Source organism: Pseudorca crassidens, chromosome 8, assembly GCF_039906515.1.
Source record: "Pseudorca crassidens isolate mPseCra1 chromosome 8, mPseCra1.hap1, whole genome shotgun sequence".
In the NCBI taxonomy this organism is placed as follows: Eukaryota; Metazoa; Chordata; class Mammalia; order Artiodactyla; family Delphinidae; genus Pseudorca; species Pseudorca crassidens.
In genome coordinates this window covers 94619121-94646305 of record NC_090303.1, presented here as the reverse complement: position 1 = coordinate 94646305, position 27185 = coordinate 94619121, and the positions used below count along the sequence as shown (strand labels likewise).

Genomic DNA, 27185 nt, shown 5'->3' with positions numbered 1-27185 from the left:
GGACAAGACACAGGCGAGACAGAGAAACAAGTTAACTCATGGCCGGGACTGGAATGAAGGGAGTGAGGAACCACTTGCCTCACGTGCAAAATTTAAGGGAGCGCCGGAAGACACAGGAATGGAGAGAAACATTTTAAGACAGTATTTTATAAAATCAAAATGAACGTAAAAGACCCATGATGAACACAATATCAGAGTTTTAAATAAAGGCAGACTCAGTATTACTGATTTTTCTTTTTGCTCAGATTCCGATACATCTGCCCAGCACTGAACTGTATAAGTTAACCGCCAAATCTGGAGGATGAAAAATTCTAAAGGGCAAATGCAGACATGCCTGGTTGCTAAAACAAGTAAATACTATGAAAGGAGGAGGGGGTTAGAGTTTACGAGGCTAAAGAATAGACATCAAACGCAATGTGTGAAACTGTGTTGATATTGACTTGAACAAAACCATAAAAGAGAATTTGGGGTCGACAGGCAAAATATAAACAGACTGAATATCAGATGACATAAAGGATTTTTAATTTTGTTAGGTCATGTTAATGGTATTGTGATTTTAAAAAATTCGTTAATTATTAAAGATAAGATACTAAAGTATTTATGGGTAAAATGACATGAGATATAGCTGGGATTTGCTTTAAAATATTCCAAAAAAAAAAAAAGTAGAGGAGAGAGATGGGATGAGATTAGCAAAATGTTGGTATCTGTTGAAGCTGGGGGACAATACAGGGGGATTCGTTGCACTACTCGAATTTTTATGTTTTAAATTTCCATGATAAAACAATGTTTAAGTAGCCCTCTTTGCCTTAGGCGCCCTAACACTGACTTTGTGCCACTCAAACAGGACACAGCACGGAGTGCCTTATTCATCCATGACAAAAGGAGCTGCTCTTTCTAATGTGTGCCAGGAACTGCGGTGATCTCATTTAAATGTCACAACAATGTTGTGAGATACTGTGTGGATGAAGAAGAGTGACGTTTAGCAAGCTTGAAGAACCTGCCCAAAGTCACACATCAGCAAGTGACAAAGGCAAGGCTTGAACCCAGACCCAACTGACTCAGAAGGAAGCCCGATTAGAAGCACGACATTCTATCATCCGTCTTACGCCCTATGGGGCTGGAGGCCTAAGACAACCTCAGTTTATAGTTCATCTCTCATGCTACCTAAGACACAGGAGCCATTCTGAGAGGTGACGAGGAGGCCCTGGTTTTGAATCGGGGCCCTGACACTGACCAGCCGTGTGACCCTGGGCAAATTACTCAACCTTGCTGTCCCTCAATTTCTTCATCTTTGTAGGGCTATTAATCTCACACTAGTATGAGATTAACAACCATCTCACGAAGTTGTTAGGAAGATAAAATGAGCTAATAAATGTAAAGTGCTGAGAACTGACACATGGCAAGCACTGATTAAGTGTTAGTGATTATCATCATTATTGCCACTAAGTTCTCAATAAAACTGAATGACACTGAACACACCCCTCAGGCCAACTCATAACCATTTAGTTTTCCTTCTAAGCAACTGTCTGACCACAGAACTTGAAAGGTGGGCTCCCACCAATGCTTACAATATAGTAATCAAGATTAATGTTCCTCTGTTCAGAGGGAAAAAAAAAAAACTCCAGTATTAATAAAAACCTAGAGACCATGGCCCAGGACCATTGCTATACAGTAAGTCCCGTACATATGAACGAGTTCCGTTCCGAGAGCACGTTCCTAAGTCCAATTTGTTCGTGAGTCCAACAAAGTTACCCTAATCCGCTCTATACCACTGCTTTTACACTTCCTTCTGGACATTCTGGGGTTGAAATAAAGATCCTATACTACTGTACTCTACACAGTACCGTACAGTACACAAAAACACAGCCACTTGTAGAGGATGCACGCGTGTGACAATGTACGCCAGACTCGTGAACTCACTTACGTGACGGAACGTGCGAATGCTTGTTCGCATCTTTGAAAGTTCGCAACTTGAAGGTTCATATGTAGGGGACTTACTATAGTATTACAATTGCTTTGCAAGTTTCACGTTAAGGGAGGTATAGTGTTTGTGGGATTTAAGATTCTCTGAGAAGGAACCAGGGGTTCTGGCTGAGAGGCTAGACGCTCCACAGAAATAAACAGGAGGGAGTCCTGGGGCACAGGCCAAGGCGGGTGGCAGAAGTGGTGCCAGAAGCACTGAGCCAAAGGCTGAAGCTGAGAAACAGGAGCCAGAACTAAGCAGGAGCAGAGCTACGGCCAACTGCTGAGCCACGAGGATGAGCCAAGAAGCTGCGGAAGGGCTCACCGGCCAAAATCACAAGCAGAGAGGCCAGAGCCAGGGTGCGCAAGGACAAGGCCCCCAGTGATGAAAGGAACACTCTGAGCTCAAATGAGACAGACAAGGGTTCTGACACGGCTCGCGGCTTTTAACTACTTAGGCCCCGCCTCTTCTGTGGTTACGTTCTGTCACGCTTGAAATTACACTTTTCCAAGCTGTCTTGTTACCCATGGAAGGTGAAATAAACAAAAGGCTGAGATCTCATTACACCATCTGGCAGATCCTCGTCTTCCTTCCCCATTGGCTGTCTCTCGAATCACTCATTGCCCAGTTACCAGCAGTAATTCGTTTTAACTCCCAAAGTAACTGAGTAAACATTATATCAAATTAATTCACAATTACTAGCGTGTATTGAACCCTGGTATCGATCAAGCACTACGCTAAGAGCTTCCCAGTTATCTTAATCCTTCAATGGTCCAGTGAGGAACTGGTATTATCCCCACTTTACAGATGAACCTGAGGCTTAGAGCGCCCAAGGTCACACTGTTAGAAGTGCCTCCTTTCTTACGTCACTCTCTGTTAGCAGGCTCCTTGCTACTGAAAGGGCTCCAAATGAGAGAAGGACCATCGCAGGTAACTGCTGACATGATGAACTGAACAACCTGAAACTCGATCTCCCCCAGGGAACCCCGAAAGCTTGGGAAGAGCAGTTGAAGAGGAATGAGCAATACTTAAATTCTCTTTACTTTCAGCAAAGAGGGTCATTTCCTCCTCTTCAGTTGCTCTTACCAGAGTCCTGAGAGCAGCCTCTGCTGTTCCTGTCAACTGCTGCGACCTGCCGTGGGGGAGATGATGCAGAGAAAAAAATCTCACAGGTTCTCTTCCTTGAAACTGAGGGGAAGGGAGAAAAAAAGGAGAGGAATTCCCACAGGAGAAGAAAACTTATAAATACAGCAACATGAAATGATGCCTGCAGATAAAGAACACCTGTGCCAAAAGACAAGTTAAAGACGGCAGCCAAAACTGGGGCAGATACAATAACATATGCAATTTCTTCCAAAGCTGTCGCAGAAAGAGCCTTGTTTCCTTAAAAGCAAACGGAAATTTACTCTATCAAACCATGGTCGCTATTAAAATCAACACTGAAATACAGCCAATTGTTATTACTGGCATGTGAATCCTGTATCAGGAGACACTATTTTCCTCTCAAAGGAAAGAGAAAGTCAAATACATATAATACAATAATTTGCTTGCTTTTTAAAATTAGAAATATAAAATATTATGTTCACTATTATGTTCTTGTTAGAAATCAAGAACAAGGAACTTAAAATTCTATAAGTGTAAAATTATAATTATTTTATGCTTATCTTCTAGAATACTACCCAGCAAAAAAAAAAAAAGGAATGAACTACAGATAAATAAAACAATATGGATGAATCTCAAAGCCATTATGCTAAGAGAAAGAAGGCTTACAAAAAACAATACAGGTTACGTTATATGATTCCATTTATATAAAGTTCTAGAAGTGAAAAAAAAAGAATCTATGGTGGGGAAAAAACAGAACAATGGTTGCCTCAGGGTGTGGGGGACAGGGATTGACTACAAAGGGACATGAGGAAAACGTCTGGAGGGGTGGCAGCGCTCTCTATCTTGCTAGGAGTCTGGGTTACACAGGTGTGTGCATCTGACAAAACACAGTGAAAGCAGGCTTAAGATTTGTATATTTCATTGCATGTAAATTTCATAGTAAGGGAAAAAACACTATAAGCAAATACTGAGCTCTAATTACTGATATGCATGGTCAAGTATTCAGGTGGAAGTACACTGATGTCGACAAATTATTAATACTTGGAAATGCATCAAAAAGTAAGACTGAGAGGAGGATGGACGGATGATAAGTGATGAAGCAAATACAGTAAAATCTAGAATCCAAGTAGTAGGTAGGCAGGTGTTCACTGTAAAATTCTTTCGAGTTTGCTGTATGTTTGAAGACTTTCGTAGAACAGAGGAAAAATAAATGTACTCATCTATAAATTGCAAACAGGTAAGGAAGCTAAGAAAAGGGGGGGGTAGAAAAGTGAAAGAACAGTGAGTAAAGGGGAGTAAAGGGGAGAAAAGGAGAAGGGGAGTCAGACCAGTATATGAAAGGCCCACAGAGAACAGCTGAGAGCACGAAAGAACAACCAAGAGCACCCGGGAGGTTCTGAAACGAGGGCTCTGGTCCCTGGGCAGATGTGTCCAGTTTTCACCTTGTCTCTACTAAATGCTAACAAATGTGTTCTATTTAATAAAGGAGCTTTATTCTATCCAGTGAAAAATGAAACGAGAACATAATAGAACAGTTCTAATAAAGTTATATGAAAGGCATTTAAAAGTTAATGTCATTTAATAATTACAGCAGGATTTATATATTAAAGTGAGCTTTATTTTTCAAAGTTGTCAGCAGCAATGAAAGTACATAGGATTTAGAACATGATTAACCTGGGTCCAAATCCCAGTTTCACCAGTAAGCAGAAATATGACTTTAGACAAGTTACTAATTTCTCTGAGCCTCAGTTTCCTCATTTATATATGGGAATAACATTACCTCTCTCACAGGGCTATTTTGAGGATTAAATGAGACCATGTATGCACACGGCAACAACTAGCCCAGCACCAGGTACAGCGTAATTATTTAATACAGGTTGTTTTCCTTTCCTCTTATTCTAATAATGCCACCATTAACACAGCTTTGTGACATTTTTGAGCTGTTGGCCAGGTGAAGAAGAGCAAGTGTTCCAGGTTGGGGAAAGAACACAAGCAAAGGGAGAGAGAGGGACAACAGGAAACAGGTCTTTTTCTAAAGACTTCTGGAACATAGAGGTTGAATGTAAGGGTGATGGAGGGAGGATGATAAGGAATCAGAAAAAAGCTGAGAGGAAGACAAGGCAGGATCATGAAGGGCCTTTTATGCCAAGCTAAGCAGTTGGGTCTTTTTCTTCCAGGCAATGGAGAGTCACTTACAGGTTGTCAGTAGAACAGTGACATGATCAGAGTTCTCTTTTAGAAAGAATATTCTGCTGGCTGGCTGCATGGTACAACTCCAGGGACACGACTCACATAGGATATCAAGAGAAGCAAGACATGGACTAAAAAGCATTATGACTCTGAAATCTTAAGTACCACACCTGAAAACCCTAGTGTAGTTATGATCACCTAAGAAGTCTACAGAATGAGGATAGGACCTGGGACACCAACCTTTAAGGGACAAGCAGAACAAAAAGACACCCTAAAGGTAACTGAAGAGGAGATGATCAAAGAGAATCAAATGTGGCAGATAGGGACTGAAAGTATCCACTTCATTTAACAACTAAGAGGCTATTAACGACCTCGTCAAGAACAGGGTCAATCAAATCATGGGAACAAAACCAGATTTTACTAAGCTTACTCTAAAGTGGAGGTAGAGGCTGCAAGTGTGAGGCAAGATCTCAAGAATGGTATAAATGGAAGAGAGAGAGCAGTAAATAAATGGGGACCCACAGCTGAGATGACACGTTAAGCTAGGAAGAGTTTGACAATAGGGGGAAAGAAGTAGGAAGGATAAGATTCAAGATACAAGCGAGGAAAAGGATAACCAATGAAGGAGGAAGAATGGGATGCAGATCAGGGTTGGAGGGGTTGGCCTTGGGCAGGAGGATGGCAACCTCATCCAATGAGACAAAAAGAAGAGGAATGTGTATGCAGGGGTAACTGCCCAGTGTTCTTTATTTTGTCTTTGAAGTAGGAGTTAAGGTTGTCCAAGAATGAATATGGAGAAGGTGAAGCAGGAAACTGAGGAAATTCATGATTATTTCAAAATAAGTTTGTGAAAATGGAAGAGTCACCTGACTATGGGTTTAGTGTATCATTTTCTTCAGGAGGATTCAACAGCCTGGGCTTGTGAATTCACAAGTGGCCGGTCAACAGGGTTGAGATTTTGCCCTCTGAGACTTTCATTCTCTTGTTTGTTCCTTCCTCCATAAATACAATATGTCTCAAGTACCTTCTATGTGCTGGGTCTTGGGGACCACACGAAGAAAGACAAACAGGGCCCCTGCCTTTAGAGTCTTATAATATAAGAGAAAAAACACACAGAACAAAAAACTATAATAGTAATAAGTATTATGTAGAAGTTCACAATACCATGGAGAAAAGGTAGAAAGTCTGCCTAACCAAGACTGGAGGGGACAGGGAAGAAGTAACATTTGAGACCTGGAGAAATGGTAGTTGGCTGGGGAAGAAGAGAAGGGAAGAGAGTTTCAGGAGGGAACGTGTATGAAGGCCCTCTAAGGAACCCTGAAACAGAAAGGACATGCCACTCTGGAAGGCCTGAGAGTTCTATATGCCAAAGTGTGGAGTGTGGCAGGGCTACAGCTGTCTACAGATGGGGCCAAGTCATGTAGAGTTGGTAAGAATTTGGGATTTGAGTCTAAAAGCAATAGCAATTTGCATTTTTAAAAGACTGCTCTGGCAGTGCTGTGCAAAACAGATTAGAAACAGGCAAGAGTAGATACAAGGAGAACAGTCAGAAAGCATTTAATAAGAATCCAGGCCAGAGATGATGGTAGTGAGCACAAAGGCGGCAACAGTGAGGAAGGACAACCGAAATCGAACAAAGTAAGTGATACAAAAGAAGTAAAATCACTTAGAACGTATAACCTGAATATGGGAGATAAGGATGAAGGACGAATGGAGGATCACGTTCAAATTTTTAGTTTGGGAAACTGGATGGTGAGTGGTACTAATCACTGAGAAGGAACCGGTTTGACAGGAAAGCTTTGGATTTTATTTTTAGTCTGTTGAGTTTGAGGCACCTAGGAAGCAACCAAGGAGACAAGTTAAGTAAGCAGCCGAATGCACGTATAGGTCTGGAGCTCAGAAGAGGGCTCTATGGAAATACAAACCTGCGGTCTGTCTACCTACGGCTGACAATAAAGCCACTGCGAGCAGATGAGATCATACAGGGAGAGGGTATAAAGTGAGCAGAGGGCCTAGGGCAGAGTCTTAGAGAACTACTGCTGTAACCCCTGAGTAGAAGGGAGAAGGAAAAGGTGAGAAGGAATGGCCAGAGGAGTAGGAGGGAAAACAGATACCTGGCATTCAGAAGCCAAGGGAAAAAAAAGTGTCTCAAGGAGAGTCAACTGTGTCTAAAGCTGAGCGGTCAAAAAGGATGAGTAATAAAACTGGTGCGACTAACTCAAAAGGAGACCACACAGGATGCAGAATGGGTAGGAGGTAGGGAAGCAGAGAGAACCTATTCAAAAAGGTTAACTTAAAATAGGAGGAGGAAATGAGAGAGTGAAAAGGCCAGGGAGGACATACGAAAAACTGTGATGAATTGTGTGATGTGTTGAATCAAGGAATCTAGGACAGGAAGAAAGTGAAGAAGGCAGGGGTGAGTGATAGATTGGGAAAAAAATGGAGGGCCCAAGGGACAAGAAGTCTTGATAACACTGAAAAAGAGGAGTAAAGGAAGAAAACTGGAATAACAGAAGGCCGAAATGAGAGAGTCAGATGCTTAAGTTCCATTTTCAAAAGTGGAACAAGGACAAGTGATGACAAGGTTTAGCATTCAACCAGTGAGAATGGGGAGAGTTGAAAGAGGGCAAAGTATTAAAGTCCCAGGAATAGATTAAGTCAGGGAAAGGAAAGACAAGGTGTGGTTAGGTGGGATGTTCACATAAACACTCAGGGCATTCAGAAAGATAACAAGATAACAATGCCCTTTTCTCTTAAAGAGAAAAGGACATTGATAAGCCAGGCACCAAAGCCTAAGTCTAATGTAGATGAGATCCCAGAAAGCTGGGTGGTTTATTGTTTTATAATATAGCCAGATATTATGAGCCTCAAAGGAGAAAAGACTTTTATAAGAAGATGAAAGAGTAATGGTTTGGAATAGGTACCGAGGAGCTAGGAGAATGGCAACCCCACCCACAACCCATTTGAAGAGGAGGGCAGCTTCTATTCAAGACAGCTGCAGGGAAAAAACTAAAATAGTATTATAAAAAATAATGTGAGGACTGTTATGTGAAAAGTTTGGGATTTTTTTTTTTGTAAAGACAGTAGAAGGAAACTACCTCAACATAACAAAGGACATATATGAAAAGCCCACAGCTGACATCATATTCAACAGAGAAGACTGAAAGCTTTTCCTTAAAGATCAGGAACAGGGTTTCCCTGGTGGCACAGTGGTGGAGACTCTGCCTGCCAATGCAGGGCACATGGGTTCGTGCCCCAGTCTGGGAAGATCCCACATGCCGTGGAGCAGCTAGGCCCGTGAGCCATGGCCGCTGAGCCTGCGCATCCGGAGCCTGTGCTCCGCAACGGGAGAGGCCACAACAGTGAGAGGTCCGTGTACCGAAAAAAAAAAAAAAAAAAAAGATCAGGAACAAGGGAAGGATGCCCGCTCTTGCCACTTCTATTAAACATAGTACTGGGAATCTTAGCCAGAGCAATTAGGAAAGAAAAAGAAATAAAAAGCATCCAAATTGGAAAGGAAGAAGTAAAATTGTTTGCAGATGATGTGATCTTACATGTAGAAAACACTAAAGAGTCCACACAAATAAGCTATTAGAATAAACAAATTCCGCAAAGTTGCAAAAGTTTGCAAAGTTTACAAAATCAAACACAAAAATCCGTTGTGTTTTTATACACTAACAGTGAACAATTCAAAAAGGAAGTTAAAAAAAAAATCCCATTTACGGAACAGGATAAAAAGCCCAGAGATAAACCCACGCACCTATGGTCAACTAATCTATGACAAAGGAGGCAAGGATATAAAACGGAGAAAAGACAGTCTCTTCAATAAATGGTGCTGGGACAACTGGACAGCTACATGTAGAAGAATGAAATTAGAACACTCCCTAACACCATACACAAAAATAAACTCAAAGTGGATTAAAGACCGAAACATAAGACTGGACACTATAACACTCTCAGATGAAAACACAGGAAGAACACTCTTTGACATAAATCACAGCAAGATCTTTTTTGATCCACCTCCTAGAGTAATGGAAATAAAAACAAAAATAAACAAATGGGACCTAATGAAACTTAAAAGTTTTGGACAGCAAAGGAAACTATAAACAAGACGAAAAGACCACCCTCAGAATAGGAGAAAACATTTGCAAATGAATCAACGGACAAAGGATTAATCTCCAATATATACAAACAGTTCATGCAGCTCTATGTCAAGAAAAAACAACCCAATCAAAAAATGGGCAGAAGTTCTAAATAGACATTTCTCCAAAGAAGACAGACAGATGGCCAAGAAGCACATGAAAAGCTGCTCAACATCACTAATTATTAGAGAAATGCAAATCAAAAGTACAATGAGGTATCACCTCACACCGGTTAGAATGTGCATCATCAGAAAATCTACAAACAACAAACTGGAGAGGGTGTGGAGAAAAGAGAACTCTCTTGCACTGTTGGTGGGAATGTAAATTGATACAGCCACTATGGAGAACAGAATGGAGGTTCCTTAAAAAACTAAAAATAGAACTACCATATGACCCAGCAATCCCACTACTGGGCATATACCCAGAGACAAACATAATTCAAAAAGACACATGCACCCCAATGTTCATTGCAGCACTATTTACAATAGCCAGGCCATGGAAGCAACCTAAATGCCCATCGACAGGCGAATGGATAAAGAAGATGTGGTACATATATACAATGGAATATTACTCAGCCATAAAAAGGAACAAAATTGGGTCATTTGTAGAGATGTGGATGGACCTAGAGACTGTCATACAGAGTGAAGTAAGTCAGAATGAGAAAAACAAGTATCGTATATTAATGCATATATGTGGAATCTAGAAAAACGGTACAGATGAACTGGTTTGCAAGGCAGAAATAGAGACACAGATGTACAGAACAAACGTATGGACACCAAGGGGGGAAAGCAGGGGCAGGGGTACTGGTGGTGGGATGAACTGAGAGATTGGGATTGACATGTATACACTGATGTGTATGAAATAAATAATAAGAACCTGCTGTATAAAAAATAAAATAATTCAAGAAAAAGGGGGAAAAAATTTTTTAAATCCCATTTACAATAGCACTGAAAAGAATAAAATATTTAGGAATAAATATTTTAACCAAGGAGGTGAAAGACTTGTATACTAAAAATGATAAAACACTGCTGAAAGAAATTAAAGAAGACACAAATGAATGGAAAGACATCCCATGTTCATGGATTGGAAGGCTTAATATTGTTAAAATGTCCATACTGGGCTTCCCTGGTGGTGCAGTGGTTGGGAGTCCACCTGCCGATGCGGGGGACACAGGTTCATGCCCCAGTTCAGGAGTATCCCACATGCCGCGGAGCGGCTGGGCCTGTGAGCCACAGCCGCTGAGCCTGCGCGTCCGGAGCCTGTGCTCCATGGTGGGAAAGGCCACAACAGTGAGAGAACCGCGTACTGCAGGAAAAAAAAAAAACATACTATGCAAAATGAGCTACATATTCAATGTAATCCCTATCAAAATTCTAGTGGCATTTTTGAAAAAATAGGAAAAACCATTCTAAAATGCATATGGAATCTCAAAGGGCCCTGAATAGCCAAAAGAATACTGAAAAAGAACAAAGTTAGAGGCCTATCACTAATTTCAAAACATATTACAAAGCTACAGTAATTAAAACAGTATGATACTGGCATAAAGATAAACATATAGATCAGTGGAACAGAACAGAGAGCCGAGAAATAAATTCTCACATATATGATCAAATGATGTTTGACAAGGGCACCTAGGAGACACACTGGGGAAAGAACTCGAAATGGATTAAAGACCTAAACCTAAGACCTAAAACTATAAAACTCCTAGGAAAAAAACATAGCGGGGAAGCCTTTTGACACTGGATTTGGCAACGATTTCTTAGATGTGACACCAAAACCAAAAACAGACAAATGGAATTACATCAAGCTTAAAAACTTCTGTGTAGGGGCTTCCCTGGTGGCACAGTGGTTGAGAGTCTGCCTGCCGATTTAGGGGACACGGGTTTGTGCCCCGGTCCGGGAAGATCCCACATGCCGTGGAGCGGCTGGGCCCGTGAGCCATGGCCACTGAGCCTGCGCGTCCGGAGCCTGTGCTCCGCGACGGGAGAGGCCACAGCAGTGACAGGCCCACGTATTGCAAAAAAAAAAAAACTTCTGTGCATCAAAGGACAATCAACAGAGAGAAAAGGTCAATCTATGGAATAGAAGAAAATATTTGCAAATCATGTATCTCATAAAAGGTTAAAGAACTCCTACAACTCAACAAATAACCTGATTTTTTTAATGGACAAAAAACTTGAACAGACATTTCTCCAAATAAGATAAACAAATGGCCAGCAAACATATGAAAAAATGCTCAGTATCACTAATCATTAAGAGAAACGCAAACGAAAACCACAGAATGCCATATCGCACCCATTAGGATGGCCAATATCAAAAAAAAAAAAAAAAACCCAGAAAATAACAAGTGTTGATAAGGATGTGGAGAAATTGGGATTGCAAAATGGTGCAGCCACTATGGAAAACAGTATGGAGTTTCCTCAAAAATTTTAAAATAGAAATACCATCTGATCTAGCAATCCCACTTCTGGGTATATACCCCAAAGAATTAAAAACAGGATGTTACAGCCATATCTGCACACCCAAGTTCAATGTAGCATTATTCTCAATATCCAAGAGGTGGAAGCAACCCAAATGTCCATCAACATATAAACAGATAAAGAAATGTGGTATATACATACAATGGAATATTATTCAGCCTTAAAAAAAGAAGGAAATCCTGCCATATGCTACAACATCAATGAACCATAAGGACATTATGCTAAATGAAATAAGCCAGTTACAAAAGACAAGTACTACATGATCCCACTCATACGAAGTATCTAAAGCAGTCAAACTTACGGAAACAGAAAATAGAATGGTGGTTGCCAGGAGCTGGAGGGAGGAGGAAATGGGGAGTTGTATTCAGTGGGGATAAAGTTTCCATTTTGCAAGATGAAAAAGTTCTAGAGATCTGCTGTACAGCAATATGAATATATTTAACACTACTGAGTGTACACTTAAAAATGGTCAAGGTGGTAAATTTTCTTTTACTGTTTTTTTACCACAATTTTTTAAAAGGGGGAGGGAGGGGTGCTAAATAGCACCAGAGCATGCGGAGAGAAGTCTGAGAAAAGGAAGCTATGCAGGACAATGGGGGGTTGCATTCTGAGCAGTAACCTTGAATGTCAAGGGTAGAGACAGAGCAAATGATGCCTCCAGCCTCCTGCTACACTTCTAGTTCAAGCTGTTTCAGATCCAACTGAGAATGAGGCCTCCGACGTGCCACAAACTTAATGGGCCTTTTTTAAAGTCTCAAGACTACGCTGGCGAGAAATTCTTATGGTACCTTAAAGACATCCTGAACAGGGGACACGGTTATTTCCTCACATCTTCACCCAGCAGTAGCAATGGCAATAATCCGCAGCAGGTGGGAGGTTCTCCCACCTTAAGCCAGCTGTGGCCTGGACTGGGTGCTCCTAAATAGGAAATCCTGGTTCCTACCCTGGCAGGAGGTATAAGGAGCCTTTCCTCGAGGGCTTAAATGTTACGGCTCAAATTTGCCGTAAAATGTTACGGAAAGACCCGAACGTACTTTTTGGCCAGCCCAATAGTTTGAAAAGGGAGGAAAAGCCAAACATTATATGCTCCGTACACAATTTGTTAAAACATTTCCTCTGCCCTTCTCTTTTTTATATATTAAAATTTTAAGATTCTTAGGTCTGTTCTTTATACGCTAGCTAATGGAATTCAAGTGCTTAGCCTTGAGAAAACTTAGAAAGAAAAGGGGGGAATGTTCCACCTTCTCCACACCTGCAAAAAGTAGACACCATGAGCATCATAAATTATCTCTGATAGTGGTGAATTGAGAACGTTCACAGAAGTACCAGTGTGACTCTCCTTTCCAACGTGGAGACTTCCATTATAAAGCCTGTTCAGTTTTCTGTTTAACAAAGCAGTTATTCGGGACACTCGGATGTCAGAGAATGTTGCTATATATTTAAGACGTAGCCCTGAATCCCCAAAAGACTGCAATTTGATCGGCTCTCTTAGTAATCTGTATAACTTTTATATAAAAGCTGTTTATTTAAATCTTATTACCATGTGAATCCAGAAGAGGACCTCTGGCACCTTCTTCTCCCCACAGACCTGCAAGGCTAATAAAACCCAAGACTGCCTGGAATTCCTTATTCAAACAAAAGGTCTGAAAGTCTGTTTCATTTAAATGAACTAATGGGTTCATTAGTTTTGTTGTTGCTAATGGGTTAGATGAGGAAAATCACAGGGGTTGCAGGTAGCAGACTCAGTGTCTAGCAATGGGCACTATTAGAGATCGAGAGACCGTAGTGGAAAACGGAAGGACCACCCAAGGACACGTGTGAGTTCCAACCCTCTACTATTACTAGGGAAGTCCCTTGTTTCTCTCTAGGCGGCCCTCAATTTCTCCCCGTTTTGATCTCGCTGCAGTAATCTGTGTCCACTGAAGTACAAGTGTTAATAGCTCTATACAGTTTCCATCTTTCAGAACTGGGTACAACAAGAAGCCTTTGTCTTTGAGGTTTTAACATTTGCTTTCCTTTTACAACACACTGTTTTACAGAGACAAGCACAGCTAAACAAGATTTTAACTGTAGGCCCTTTTGAACTGTTTTGTTGTTGCATGTGAAGGTGGGGGGTATGGGGGCTGTCAGATATTTACCAGTGTTTTCCATAGAGCCAGTGGCCTCCCCATGTCATCAGGCAGATCCCAGCTGTAGTTTTTTTCCAATGATTTCGAAGTGTTTTAAAGAACACAGTCATCTTCTCTTAGGGATTTGCTAGATTAGTAGAGGCAGAAAAGAAAAAAATATAATTGTCCAAGGGAATCGTGCAGAGTCCCTATGACTGTCTTCGGTTCTTTCATCCTCTCCATGTTTTCCTTCCTCCCTCCTTCTCCTTCCTAGTTACATCACCTTCTTCATCTCCTCACCCACCCACCCACCTACTCTTTCTTTCTTTCCTTCCTTCCTTCTTTCTTTCTTTCTTTCTTCACTTCTTTCCACCTAAACTACACTTTTTTCTTCTCTCATCACTTCTTCTTAGAAGGAAGGGGGAGAGAAGCAGGAAGAGAAGAAGGGAATTCTAGGTGTCCTGTCTTTGCTTTCTCCTTACAGTCATTATACCGCTATTTAAGAGTATCTGCTTATCTGGGAATTCCCTGGCCGTCCAGTGGTTAGGACTCGGCACTCTCACTGCCAGGGCCTGGGCTCGATCCCTGGTCGGGGAACTAAGATCCCGCAAGCCATGCAGCACGGCCAGAAAAAAAAAGGAAAAATAAAAAAAGAGTGTCTGCTTATCCATTATATATAAAGTGTATATCATCAAATTAGTAATCAAACTAGTAATGTAAAGGGATTATTCAAAATAGGAGAAAACACTAGGCCCTCAATAGAACATTCACAGAAAACTCAATGAAGAGGAAATGCACATAGCTCTGTAAAAATGCTCAACTTCCTGAGTAATCAAAGACATGCAAATTACAAAGAACTATCACTATTCACCTATAAAATTACCAAAATTTTTAAATGATTATACTCACTGATGACAAAACGAGATAGACACACACTCCTATACGGAAGGCAAACTAGCATAACTTTACTCAAAAACAAAGCGACCATATAAACCTATTCTGTTTCTTTTCGTCACAGCACTTAACCTGTGATGATCCTTATGTGCTAGTTTGTTTATTAACCTACCCCCCTGGAATGTAAACTCCGTGAGAGTAAAGATTTTGACTGGTCTGGTCACTGCAGTATCCCTGTGTCTAAAATAAAACCTGGCACATAACAGCCATTCGGTAAATAACTGTTGAATGTGATGGGGTTCAAGACATGCTACCCCAAAATATGGCACCTTGCAGAGTGGATATTTTAAGAGGAAGGAGTTCGGGGAAATGGCAGAAGCAGGAAGGTCACCCTGCCCACCTGCCCACCTTGCCCTTCTTCCCTGAAACAGATCATAAAACCCTCCAGTGAGAGGTGCCTGCCCTATACCCAGCAGGAAGGATCCATTTGTCTCCAAAGAAAAAGGGATGCCAAGAAGAATCCTAACACACGGCCTTGCTGTTTCCCATTTGCTATAATTACCTCATACCCTTCACCCTATCACGCTCCTCCTTGACTGTCTAAAATAAAATACTCGGGCCTGTTTCCTTGGGTCTTCATTTCTCTGTGAAGGCTCTCGTATCATGTAAAACATATTGAGTAAACGTGTATGCTTTCCTCCTGTTGATCAGTCTTTGTCAGTCTAATTTCCAGACCTAGCTAGGGACCCTATGAAGGTTAAGGAACACTTTTCCCCCCACTACATTAAATTTTTTTTCACTAAGAATTTTTGTTGATGTGGAAAAAACTAAAAATATAATGTTAGGTAAAATTAGCAGGATTAAAAAGCCTTATGGAATTGGTATTTACCAATTATGTCCAAACATGAATATAAATGAAAAAAAAACCAGTATAAATAAACACACAGAAACTTTAAGGAATTCCCTCTTGATTGTGAGAAAATGGGTGACATTTATTTTACATCTTAAATTGCAATGTATTTTCTAAATTTTCTAAAAATAAATTATTTTCTAAACAGATACAGAAAATTTTTATGACTTTGTGTGCATGAGGTAAACAGACCAAGAAAAAAAAATCTTCAGCTTTTGGTGAAGATTCTAGTTCTTTTATTACTCCCTTTAACCACGAAGACTCTCTTCTTGACCTAACTTTAATCAGGCTCCTCTGAGCTCTGCTGGACAAGGCCCTAGCTTGGGCTTCCCTCTCCACCCTTGTAGAATCCAGTTTGAGCAAGAATCCCACTTAGTTTAGTGAAAATCCCCCACCTCCACCGTTGGTATCTGACCACCCTGGATATCTTATCACCCTGGTCTGCCTTCAGCAAGAACTCTACTGAGTCAGCCTAACAAGAATTCCCCTTAACCCTGAAGTTCCCTCTTAGTAATTTTCCATCCACTGAAGCCCACCCTGCCCCTTGGCTATAAACCCCGATTTGTCCTCGTTGGAGTCAGAGTTGAGTCCAACCTCCTTCCCCCACTCTAAGACCACCACTGCAGTGGTCTCTACATCCACCCAGATGCCTCTCCCTACCCTTGAGTAAAGTCTGCCTGACCCTTCTTCAACAAGTGTCACTACATAGTTTTTTCTTTAACACTACCATTGCTTAAAATTCCTCTCGAGGCCAGACACATCCTTATCACCAGCAACAATGAAGCCAGTGCCAGGTAGCCCACCTTCCTGTGAATCAGAGCCACAGTCCAGGATGGTACACAAAGGAACCCAAAGGCACATGTGATGATTAGCTGCCTCCCCATCGCACCCTAAAGCACGCGTTCATTCAGCATGCTGGACTCTGTGCTGGGTGCTAGGCAGAGAAGCACAAGCCTCTATTCTCAAGTGCTGGCAACTGTTAAACCCACAAGTGCAAAACAATTACACAATTTATGATTGTAATACAGTGGGAAGGATGTTGAGGGGTAAGTCATGGCTCTGTCAGAAGCCACAAGAATGACCCAATGTAGACTGGAGGTGACACGGTGGTCCATGGCTGGGGGAAGTCTTCCCAGAAGGCGTGACATTTACCCTGGGTCTTGGAGAATGAGGAATACCAAATGAGAAGCTAAAGAGATTGATGTGCATAAAGGCATAAATGATAGCAAGGTATGTTCAGGGAAACACAGGTGGGGAGTCAGGTATAAAGAGCAGTGTAAATATGGAAGGTGAGAACAAGGCCTCTCAAACTCTAGTGTAAAACTTGTTAAAATGCAGATTCTTGGGCATTACCCCCTGAGACTCTGACTTGTTCTGGTTGGGCTGTTAGTGAAACCAAGCAGGACCCTGTGGGGTTCCTGGGCACAAAAGCCTTTCTGTGTCTCCCATTTCTAGACTTTCCGAGTTCCAAAGGGCAGGTTCAAACAGTTGCTAATCAGGGAAGGGAAGGGATACAGAGACAAGGGGGGAACAGTCAAAAAACAGTAGTGCAGCCTTGGGGCAGGGTCCTGGTTCCACCTCAAGGGATACACATAACAATATCTTTGAGCTCTTCCACAGAACTAAAACCCCCAACAAATGGAAGATGGTAACTACTTGATGAAGCAATCTTCATTTCAGAGAGGTCACAGCTGAATAACCTCGAGAATCACAGAAGCCCATCAGAAGACCACCTGAGGCCAGATTAAAGGAACGCAGGCCCTGCACACACCCTGAGCCTGATAAGCAAGCCCGCCCTTGAACCATTGCTATAAAACTCCTCACCAAATCCCCCTGGGTTGGGACACACAGTTTTTGAGGGCATGAGCCTGCTGTGTCCCTCTCTGCCTGGCAAAGCAATAAAGCTATTCTTTTCTACTTCACCCAAAACTCTGTCTCCAAGATTCAATTCGGCACCAGTGCACAGAGGCCGAGTTTTTGGCATCATCATCTTCATTATTAATGAGTACTCCCATGCTTCTAGTGGAGGTCAGCACCACACTTTGAGAAATAGTAGTCTGGAGATAAAGGATGGGGAAGGTCGGGGAGGTTCAGAAAAGATCAGGAAGGACCTTGACTCCACGCTAAAGACTTTGGATGTTACATTGAAAATGATGAAAAACCTTGAAGGGATTTAAGCAAGTGAGTGATAGGATCACATTTGGACTGTAGAAAGATCACTTTGTAGCAGAATGGAAAATGGGCTGGAAGAAGCTGAGCTAAAAGCTACAGAGAGCCGGTAGCAAGTTCTACCACAATCTCTAGGCACATAACGAAGGAAGAAGCAAAGGAGACAGAGAGAGGATAGATGTGGCAGATCTTTAGAAAATAGAATCTAGCAGCCATTGGTGATCAACTGATTGTAGGAGGTGAGAGAAGAGGAACCAAGCCAGTTTTGTACTTGGGCAACTTACTGAATAGTGATTTCAATCATGAGAGTTGGATTGTAGGTTCATGAAGAAAAGTGTTGGAGATATTGAGTTTGAGATGCCTGTGGGGCAGCCAATGGAAATGATCAATGGATGTCTGGACTTAGCAGTCTGAAGCCAGGAGAAATTGTCTGGATGGAAGATATAGATTTGGGACTCATCAGTGTGAAGGAGATAAAGTTGGAGTACAGGTGAAATATCCAAGGCAAGGACAGAAGTTAGAGAACAATCTAACAGTCGTTAAGAGTCCGTTTTAAGGCCACCCATGACCCACTGGAACTCCCTTTGTGTCAATGGGTCTGCGTATTACAAAACTACTGTGGAAACAGGCAGGCAACCTAGTGTAGTGGAAAGAGCGCTGGTCCAAGGGTCTTGAGGCCTAGATTCTAGTCCTACTTTTGTTACTTACTGGCAGTGAGAGCCTGGGTAAATCATTTAACCTGTCTCTATGTTCTCATTAGTAAAATGAGGATACACCTGCTCTGCGTAACTCATTTGGCTGCGAAGATCACATCTGATGGGGCTGTGAATGCACTTTCCTCCTTAGTAAAATGAGGATACACCTGCTCTGCTTAACTCATTTGGCTGTAAAGTTCACATCTGTGAGGGGTATAGATGCACCTTGTAAATTTTTCCGGATTTAAGTCATCATCAAATATGTAATATATTAGCTAGCAGTGTATATGTCTTCTAAGTACCCAACAGAACTCTTATTCCCCAATCTCAGTAAAAACTTAAATTTCTACTGAAAAAATAAAATGTGGCACATAATAGCCATTCGATAAATAACTGTTGCATGTCTCATCCGAAATGCATGGGTTTCGGTTTTTTTCCCCCAAGAACTCCCCAATTCTGATTGTATTCGACCCTCCTCACCATGAGGCGGGGCTTTTCTCACGAGACTTGGGACCCCACAATGGGCAGGTTCTGTCTGTGCATCTCTAGCAAACAAAACCTTGTAAAGCACCTGGAATGAACGAACCAATCAACCAATCCATCAAGCGATCAGCAACCATTCGCCCCATTTTGCAAATGAGTTAGCTGAATCGCTCCCCCCAGCTCCAAGAGAAGTGGGTAAGGGTCACGCAAGTTCAAGGCAGCTCTGGGGCTAGACCCCAGGCCACCAGCCTCCCGCAGCGGCACCAGGAACCCCGCCGTCCGCAGGGAGCCCTCCCCGCGCGGTTCCGTCCGGCCCTCGCTCCCACCCTCCGCCCGCACCCGGGTCGCGACGCCCACCCCACGCCCCGGGGCCCTCCCCGCCCGCCCGGGCGGGGTCCCCGAGCCCCGCTCCCGGCTCCCCGCCCCGGCACTGCAGCACTCACCAAGACGCGTCCAGCGCGCAAGCTGCCTTTCCTGTGTGCTCGCTCAAGATTCCCCTGCTCTTCGAAGGGAAACCGCTGCCGCCGCCCTTGGGTTCCGCAGCGGGTTCCTGGCGCGCAAGGAGGGTGCGGTTTGCAGCGGCTGCCCGAGGCGCGCCGGTGTGTATGTGTGTGTGTGGGGGGGGCGGTGCCTTCAGTTTTCGATCGCTCATTTATTCATCCATTCAGCCTTATCATTCATCCCTCTGTCGCTGAACAATATTTTATGGAAAGCCTACCGAGACAAACACTGTTTTAGGACCTGGCACTAAATCGGAGAATAACTAAACGAACAGGGCAATTTCAGGTAGTGCTATGTACCACGAAGAAAACGAAAACAGGTGATAGAAAAGGAGTGGGGTGGGGGGAGAACTATTTTAAGTTAGGCCGTCTACGTTAGGCCTCTCCGAGGAAGGGGCAATTAACCTGAGACCTGAAGGCGAGAAGCCGCAGGTCAAGCAAAGATCCAGAGGAAAAGAGAACCTGAAAGAGGGCACGGCCAGTGCAAAATCTGTAAAGCCCGGGGCAGCTTACCAAGTCGGGGGCCAGTGCGAGTGAAGCAGAGACAACTAAGCAATAAGAGGTAGCGATGAAGCCGGAGGGGTGGGCAAGACAGGCCATTGTGAAGACATTATATGGAATGGGATGGGAAGACCCTGAGAGGATTCAGTCAGGGGAATGACCTGATCTGGTTTGCATTTTAAACACCTCTGGCCACAGTGTAGTGAATAGATTCTAGAGAGCCAGAGAGCTGCAGAGAAGCCAGGGCCCATGCTGACCACCAGAGGGCAGTTCTAATTCTCTGTCCGCCTCCCACCAGTTCCCTCACCCGCACGTGTGCTGTGGGGACCATACCAGTCAAGGTTTCTTACTTTTCCTCTCCCATCCATCATTGGATCAACCAACATTTGCTGAGTGCTGCGCATGCACTAGGCACAGGGGATGCACTCCTGTGCAGCACCCACCCCCGCCCATTGTCCCTGCCCTCATACAGCTTGCAGTCTAGTTTCCCCATTTACTGCATAAAGACACGCATCCTTACTATCGCCCCCCAGATGAATGTTTTAAGAGAAATGAGAACCACCGACGAGATTATGGTGCAGTAAAGCATACTCGGCCGGGTTCTAATCCTCAGGACCCCACACTACCAGTAGGGTGAACTTCCTAGCCCTTCCACCTGTCAATTAGGAGACTGGATCACCGTAAAAAAATCTCTTCTAGCTATAAGATGTTGTGATATTCTAGGTATGAGAGACAGTTATTTTCAACTCTCCTTTTCCAACCATCTAAAACATTTGCATTTGATAATGAGCTGCTGAACTCCTTGCCTGCAGGCTATAAAAATCTGCAACTTGATGCTGCATGGTCCAATGGGCAGACTAACCTTTAGGGTTTCAGCAAAGTGAGAAAAGTTTGGCTTAAATGAATTTTCCATAATTTTCCAATCAGAAAATGAAGAAATATAGAAAGAAGCTTTTTCTTAAAATATATATCTATACTTTATATATAGATGTATATTTTGTGTATGTATACTTTTTATATATGTATATCTTTTCTTGTTGTTTTAGGGCTGATTTTATTTTTGTTTTGGATTACACAGTGACAGGGAGCTCTACACTCATTTCTGTCTTTAGGGTCAACAAAGAACAGAATCCAGTCTCGCTGGGACACCTGCATCATGTGTGGATGTGATCTGACCACGGTGAATGTGCTTGTGTGCATGCTGGCCTGTGAGCGCCCCTGTGAGGACAGCTGTGCAAGCATGGCCGTGTATCTGCGCACACGGTGCGGATAGTGTTATGGCAGTGAAAAGAGGCCTCTCTCTGTGGTCTGTGACTTATTGGCACAATTGGACGAGAGCATAGCACTGCCCAGGCTGCAGATGGGCATTTAGTGTGGTCTTTACGCTGCACTTAGCCAGTGCGGGAAGGCAGCACTGTCCAGTAGGTAAATGTATTTGCACCTTTGGAACCAGGTGCCTGGACTGGAATTCCAGCTCTGCCACATACTAGCTGAGGGAGTTGAACAATACCTTTAATTTCTTTGTACCTAAGTTTCTATAATGATGATAATAACTGTATCTACTTCAATGGATTGTCATGAGGAGTAAATGAGTCCATACAGGTAAATCCTTTAGAAAAGTACATAGAACAGAGTTAACACTCAATACATACTTGTGATGTTTTTGTTTTTGTGTTTTTCCTGTAGCCACTGCCTAAACCTCAAGCAACTACCAGCTAACCAGAAAATCCCTGGGATCCACCAGGTACCCTGGAAGGAAGAATATGTATTTGGCAAAACTGGGATGAGCTGAGAGTTTCAAGCCCACCGGGAGCAGGCCATCCGTGCACATGGATGGAGTGCTAGTCGGCCAGGGCGAGAATTCTGAGTACCGACCCCTCCTCAATCCACCCCCCAGGGTCACTGAAGACAGGAGACAGGAATGTTAACTCACAGAGGGCTGATGCCAAAGAACCAGGGCTGGGATGAGATTTCAGATCCCCTGTTCAAAACGGAGGTCACAGCTTTGACTCTCCCAAAGCTCCGGGGAGAGGGCGTGAGGGTCTCACCGGAAGGTAACATCTGGATGGGGTTGAGCTGTGGGAAAAGAAAACTCTGGTTTTATTTGAGTTAGAGCCACGCACTGTTGAAAAGCTCAGGCATCACAAGGCAGATGCCCAGAATGCCTGTCGAGAAGGGTGACAGGCCTCTGCCACCAGGGAGAAAAGAGCACCCCGCGGGGGAGGCAGTCCCTCCAGGGAAGGGAGAACAAAGGCATGTGGAGGGTCGTGTGTCTCACAGCCCACCTCACTCAGGACTAGTCGAGTCGTGTTCATGAGACCATTAGGGAATATTTGTTAGTTTTCTTTACTTTATTTCTTTAATATGAAGGCTTTAATTCATTGTGGCCAGTGTGGCAGTAATTGGGAATGTTGGTGTCAGGCTGTTGAGTTCCCAGCAGAGAAGTCTCCCAGGTTTTTATCTGGATTCTCAGACTAGAGAAAATAAGACATCTCCGCAAAATAAAGCCTCAGAATTACATCTGCAAAAGAGAGGAGTGTAGCCATGGTGTGGGGCATGTCTCTGAGAGAGACCTTTGTGTTCCCTCCTTAAATTGCACGTTTGTATAAACAGGAACAATAGGTCATATGGCTCAGATAGGTCACCTGCAAATGGGAAAATACCTGCATCAAAATGGGAGTGAGCCATAAATTCATCTCTGAGGAATTAACTGTACCCATCACACGACACATGTATTTCCTGACACTGTAAAGCATTACTGAAGCAGCCCATTTATTTTTGAAATGATATAATTTATACTATTAATATTTTTGCTGTAGAAACTGCACTGTTTTGGCCACATTGGTTAAGCCAATGATTGCCCCTTCATATCCTTTCTAGAGGCACACAGTTGTAAATAAATAAGTGAAGGATTATCCCTGTTTCAGATGTAGAAAACAGATGGACGGATGCCGGGGTTGGGGGGGGAAGGGGGAGGTGGGATGAATTGGGAGATTGGGATTGACATATATACACTACTATGCATAAAAAAGATAACTAATGAGAACCTACTGTAGAGCACAGGGAACTCTACTCAATGCTCTGTGGTGACCTAAATGGGAAGGAAATCCAAAAAAGAGGGGATATATGTATATGTATAGCTGATTCACTTTGCTATACAGCAGAAACTAACACAACATTGTAAAGCAACTACACTCCCCCCCCCCAAAAAAAAAGATCAGAAATTGAAAAAAAAAAACACATTATCTGTGTTTACAGAAGTTAACCCCACCCACATCCTGTGGGGGGATAGAGTGGAAGCCACATCCTACACATGTAGTCTGTAAGGTCACAAATGACACTAAAACATGGAAACCTCTTTTCAGGCATCATGACCAAGGCTGAGCAGTGGACATGGAGACGCGCCACCTGGATCCCCCTTCAAGGAAAGACCTGCTGTCCCAGCTGCCAAGAGCACTGTGCTAGACAGCCCCTGCAGGGGCAGCCTCCATGCAGCGAGCCATCTTAACCAGTGTCACGCCCTTCTGGAAGTGACCCACATCTAATGACCTGACCCAGGAGAAAGTACAACAGCTTTGTCACTTTAGACCCAAATAAGACACCTCTGACCAGCTATCCTAGCCCCAGAGCTCCTCATGGGGTCAGCTGCGGCTGTCAGGCTGCATCATAGCTCGGCTTCTCCCTCTACTCCATCCTGCTTCCTTCTCTCCCTTTTTGCAGGTGTTGATTCTGAACGCTAAACACTGTATGCCAGACAGCGTAATAACCCCCCCCCAAAATGTCCGTGTCCATCCCCAGAACCTATGAATACTCTGTAGATGTGTTTAAGTTAAGGATCTTGAGATAGGAAGAGTATCCTGCATTATCCAGGTGGACCCAGTATAATCCCAAGGATCTTTATAAGAAGGAGACCAGAGATCAGAGAGAGAGAAGATGTCGCTCTGCTGGCTTTGAAGGTGGAAGAAGGGGTCACAAGCCAAGGAACGTAGGCAGTCTCCAGAATCTGGAAAAAGTAAGAAAATAAGTTCTCCTTTAGAGCCAGAGAGCACACAGCCCTACAGACCCATTTTAGGTTTCTGACCTTCAGAACTGTAGGATAAGAAATGTGTGTTGTTTTAAGCTACTAAGTTTGTGGTGATTTGTTACAGCAGCCAATAGGAAATTAATACACACTGTCATAGAATATGCTTCCTGGAGAATCCAATCTAGACAGGTCGATATTTCAATACTTTCAGTGAATCAAAATTAAAACTAAATTATTTTTCTGTCTGCCATTTTGTTTGTTTAGGGCCATTTGTGCAATCCCTCACCCATCCCCAGAGCAAACCTGCAGTGCCCCCTTTCCTTCTCTCTGCTCATCCAAATCACATCCTTCCTGCAGCCTTTCCTGAGAGCTACACCCCTGTTGATCTACCCCTTTCTCGAACAAGGGTAATGTTTTTCGTCTGCATCTTTCACTTCAGCCATTAATCATCTACAAAAATAGGACAAATGGGCGACATCAGAGTTAATGAGGGAATCCCCGTATGCATTCCTCCAGGTAGATGTAGAGGTTGGAGTTTTTGGAGACCTACACCAGCTCTACTCTCTTCCAAACTCTATTTTACTAGGATGTACACAGATCCCAAAATAATCAGGCTCCATTGCTAGCCAGCCTTGAATGGTTTCCTGCAGCCCAGCAGAAATCTGACACTCTGGCTTAGGCAGCCCCAAGACCTTCTGTTGGTCAAGGACTGGAGCCTGGTGCTCTCTCATAGTTAGGGAGAGTCCTGGAAATTTTCCTCTGCTGGTCCATGATGAGCATCTCTAGTTCCAGAGAAGAAGACTCATGTCTGACGCCACAGGCCTTAGATGCCTGCAGCAGCCCCTTGGGCAGCATCCCTGAGGTTCACTGGCACATTCATGTCTTAGATGAGGCCAAAGATTTATCCAGATGTGCACAGCCAGAGACAAGGGCATGGCTCATGCTCTCCCTTTCCCATGTTCTTTGTTCAGTATTGCTGACAGTTAAGTGAGGTTCCTAAACAGCAGAAAATTAATTCCCAGTAGTCATTTGGAATTTTCCTTGGTCTCCAACTCTTGCCTGGGATCTTTGGAGAACATTCTGCACCGTCAAAGATAGGGATTTGTGTCTCTTTCACACAACACATTGCCACACATGGTACTGGCTACATGTTGAAATAAGCTACACACTGAAACTGTGAACTCAGCTGCCTATAAAATGAAGTCATGTTTCCCTGAGGGCATTAGAAGAACGTGCTGACAGATAGCCCATAGCCCCTAGTACTGGAAGAGTCTTACTTACGTCTCAGTATCTGTAATATTTAAGAAACTAAAAATAGAGCTACCACATGATCCAGCAATCCCACTCCTGGGCATATATCCAGAGAAAAACATGGTTCGAAAGGATACATGCACCCCCATGTTCATTGCAGCACTGTTTACAATAGCCAAGACATGGAAGCAACCTAAATGTCCATCGACGGATGAATGGATAAAGAAGATATGGTACATACCATATATACAATGGAATATTACTCAGCCATAAAAAGGAATGAAATAATGCCATCTGCAGCAACATGGATGGACCTGGAGATCATACTAAGTGAAGTAAGTCAGACAGAGAAAGACAAATATCACATGATATCGCTTATATGTGGAATCCAAAAAAATGATACAAATGAACTTATTTACAAAACAGAAACAGACTCACAGACTTAGAGAATGAACTTATGGTTATGGGGGGGAGGGTGCAGGGGGAGGGATAGTTAGGGAGTTTGGGATTGGCATGCACCCACTGCTATATTTAAAGCAGATAACCAACAAGGACCTACTGTATAGCAGAGGAAACTGCTCAGTACTCTGTAATAACCTAAATGGGAAAAGAATTTGAAAAAGAATAGGTACAAGTATATGTATAACTGAGTCACTTTGCTGTACGCCTGAAACTAACAACACTGTTAATCAACTATACCCCAATATAAAATTTTTTTAAATCTGCAGTATTTTCCTAACACGATGACAGACCATCTGGAAGCCCAGTAGCTTCCCATTAGTCCAGAACCAATCCTGAGGTGACTTTCTCTTGGCTCAAAATCTGTTATTAAGAATGTTGAAGGGGGGCTTCCCTGGTGGCACAGTGGTTAAGAATCCGCCTGCCAATGCAGGGGACACGGGTTCAAGCCCTGATCTGGGAAGATCACACATGCCGCGGAGCAGCAAAGCCCGTGCGCCACAACTACTGAGCCTATGCTCTAGAGCCCGTGAGCCACAGCTACTGAAGCCTGCACACCTAGAGCCCGTGCGCCACAACAAGAGAAGCCACTGCAGCGAGAAGCCCGTACACCGCAAGAAGAGTAGCCCCTGCTCGCTGCAACTAGAGAAAGCCTGCGCGCAGCAACGAAGACCCAACACAGCCAAAAATTAATTAATTAATTTTTAAAAACAAAAAGAATTTTGAACGGAAACAACCTCTGTTTAGAAGTAGGGTAAGAGGAAACAGGAAGATAGGAGTGCCATGATCACTCACGGATCACGGGGGATTTAAGAAGTACTTAAGTCACCAGTCAGATTGCTCCCTAATGTGGAAGAGTGAGAGAATGTGAGACTAAACCAAGGGAGAGAGACTCAAGGTTTAAGGTAGCCCCACATTTTACTTTTATGCTCACTGACAAGATATACATATATACATGCATATGCATATATCTAATACTCTTATACTTGCAACCTCCTTCCCAGTTATATGCATCAACCTAGAACAGCAAAGGTGGCTGCCGATTACCCTAGAGAGGGTGCTGTGTGGCTCTCACTTCTCACTTACTTCTCCCTGCTTTTGCCACTTCCCTGAAGCTCCAGAACTTGGTCAGCTTAGCTAAGCCTAACGGTAGGATCTACTGCAGGGGTGGTATATGGAGTGACTTGAGGCAGTGACCATGGTAAACCTACAGCAAAAGAACCTTCATAGTGTCCTAGAGTCGGAAACTTACAGACGCAGAACAAAAAGCCAGAAAGAAAGGAAGACCAATAGAATAAATAAACCCAAGATA

At 43.2% G+C, this 27185-nt stretch overlaps 1 protein-coding gene and 1 long non-coding RNA gene across 9 annotated transcripts in view; one reads left to right on the top strand and one right to left on the bottom strand.

The window, feature by feature from the left end:
• The window catches only part of AGK (acylglycerol kinase), an 87018-nt gene extending 67303 nt beyond the window's left edge, over nucleotides 1-19715 (bottom strand). For 4 of the 8 annotated variants that reach the window (XM_067747219.1, XM_067747222.1, XM_067747225.1 and 1 more), the window contains exons 1-2: nucleotides 18245-18390; nucleotides 14018-14135 (exon numbers count right to left, since the gene is read on the bottom strand). In XM_067747219.1, coding sequence (XP_067603320.1) covers nucleotides 14018-14118 — 101 coding nt within the window. In that variant the 5' untranslated portion in view covers nucleotides 14119-14135; nucleotides 18245-18390. Of the gene's footprint in view, nucleotides 1-14017; nucleotides 14136-18244; nucleotides 18391-19135; nucleotides 19428-19581 lie in introns of those variants that run through there. The other 4 variants (XM_067747220.1, XM_067747227.1, XM_067747223.1 and 1 more) reach the window with 3 other exon arrangements.
• LOC137229399 (uncharacterized) lies at nucleotides 19687-24335 on the top strand. The gene is made up of 4 exons (XR_010945661.1): nucleotides 19687-19737; nucleotides 21218-21319; nucleotides 21826-21904; nucleotides 23505-24335. It is a non-coding gene; the product is annotated as an uncharacterized lncRNA (long non-coding RNA).
• The last annotated feature ends 2850 nt before the right edge of the window (nucleotides 24336-27185 follow it).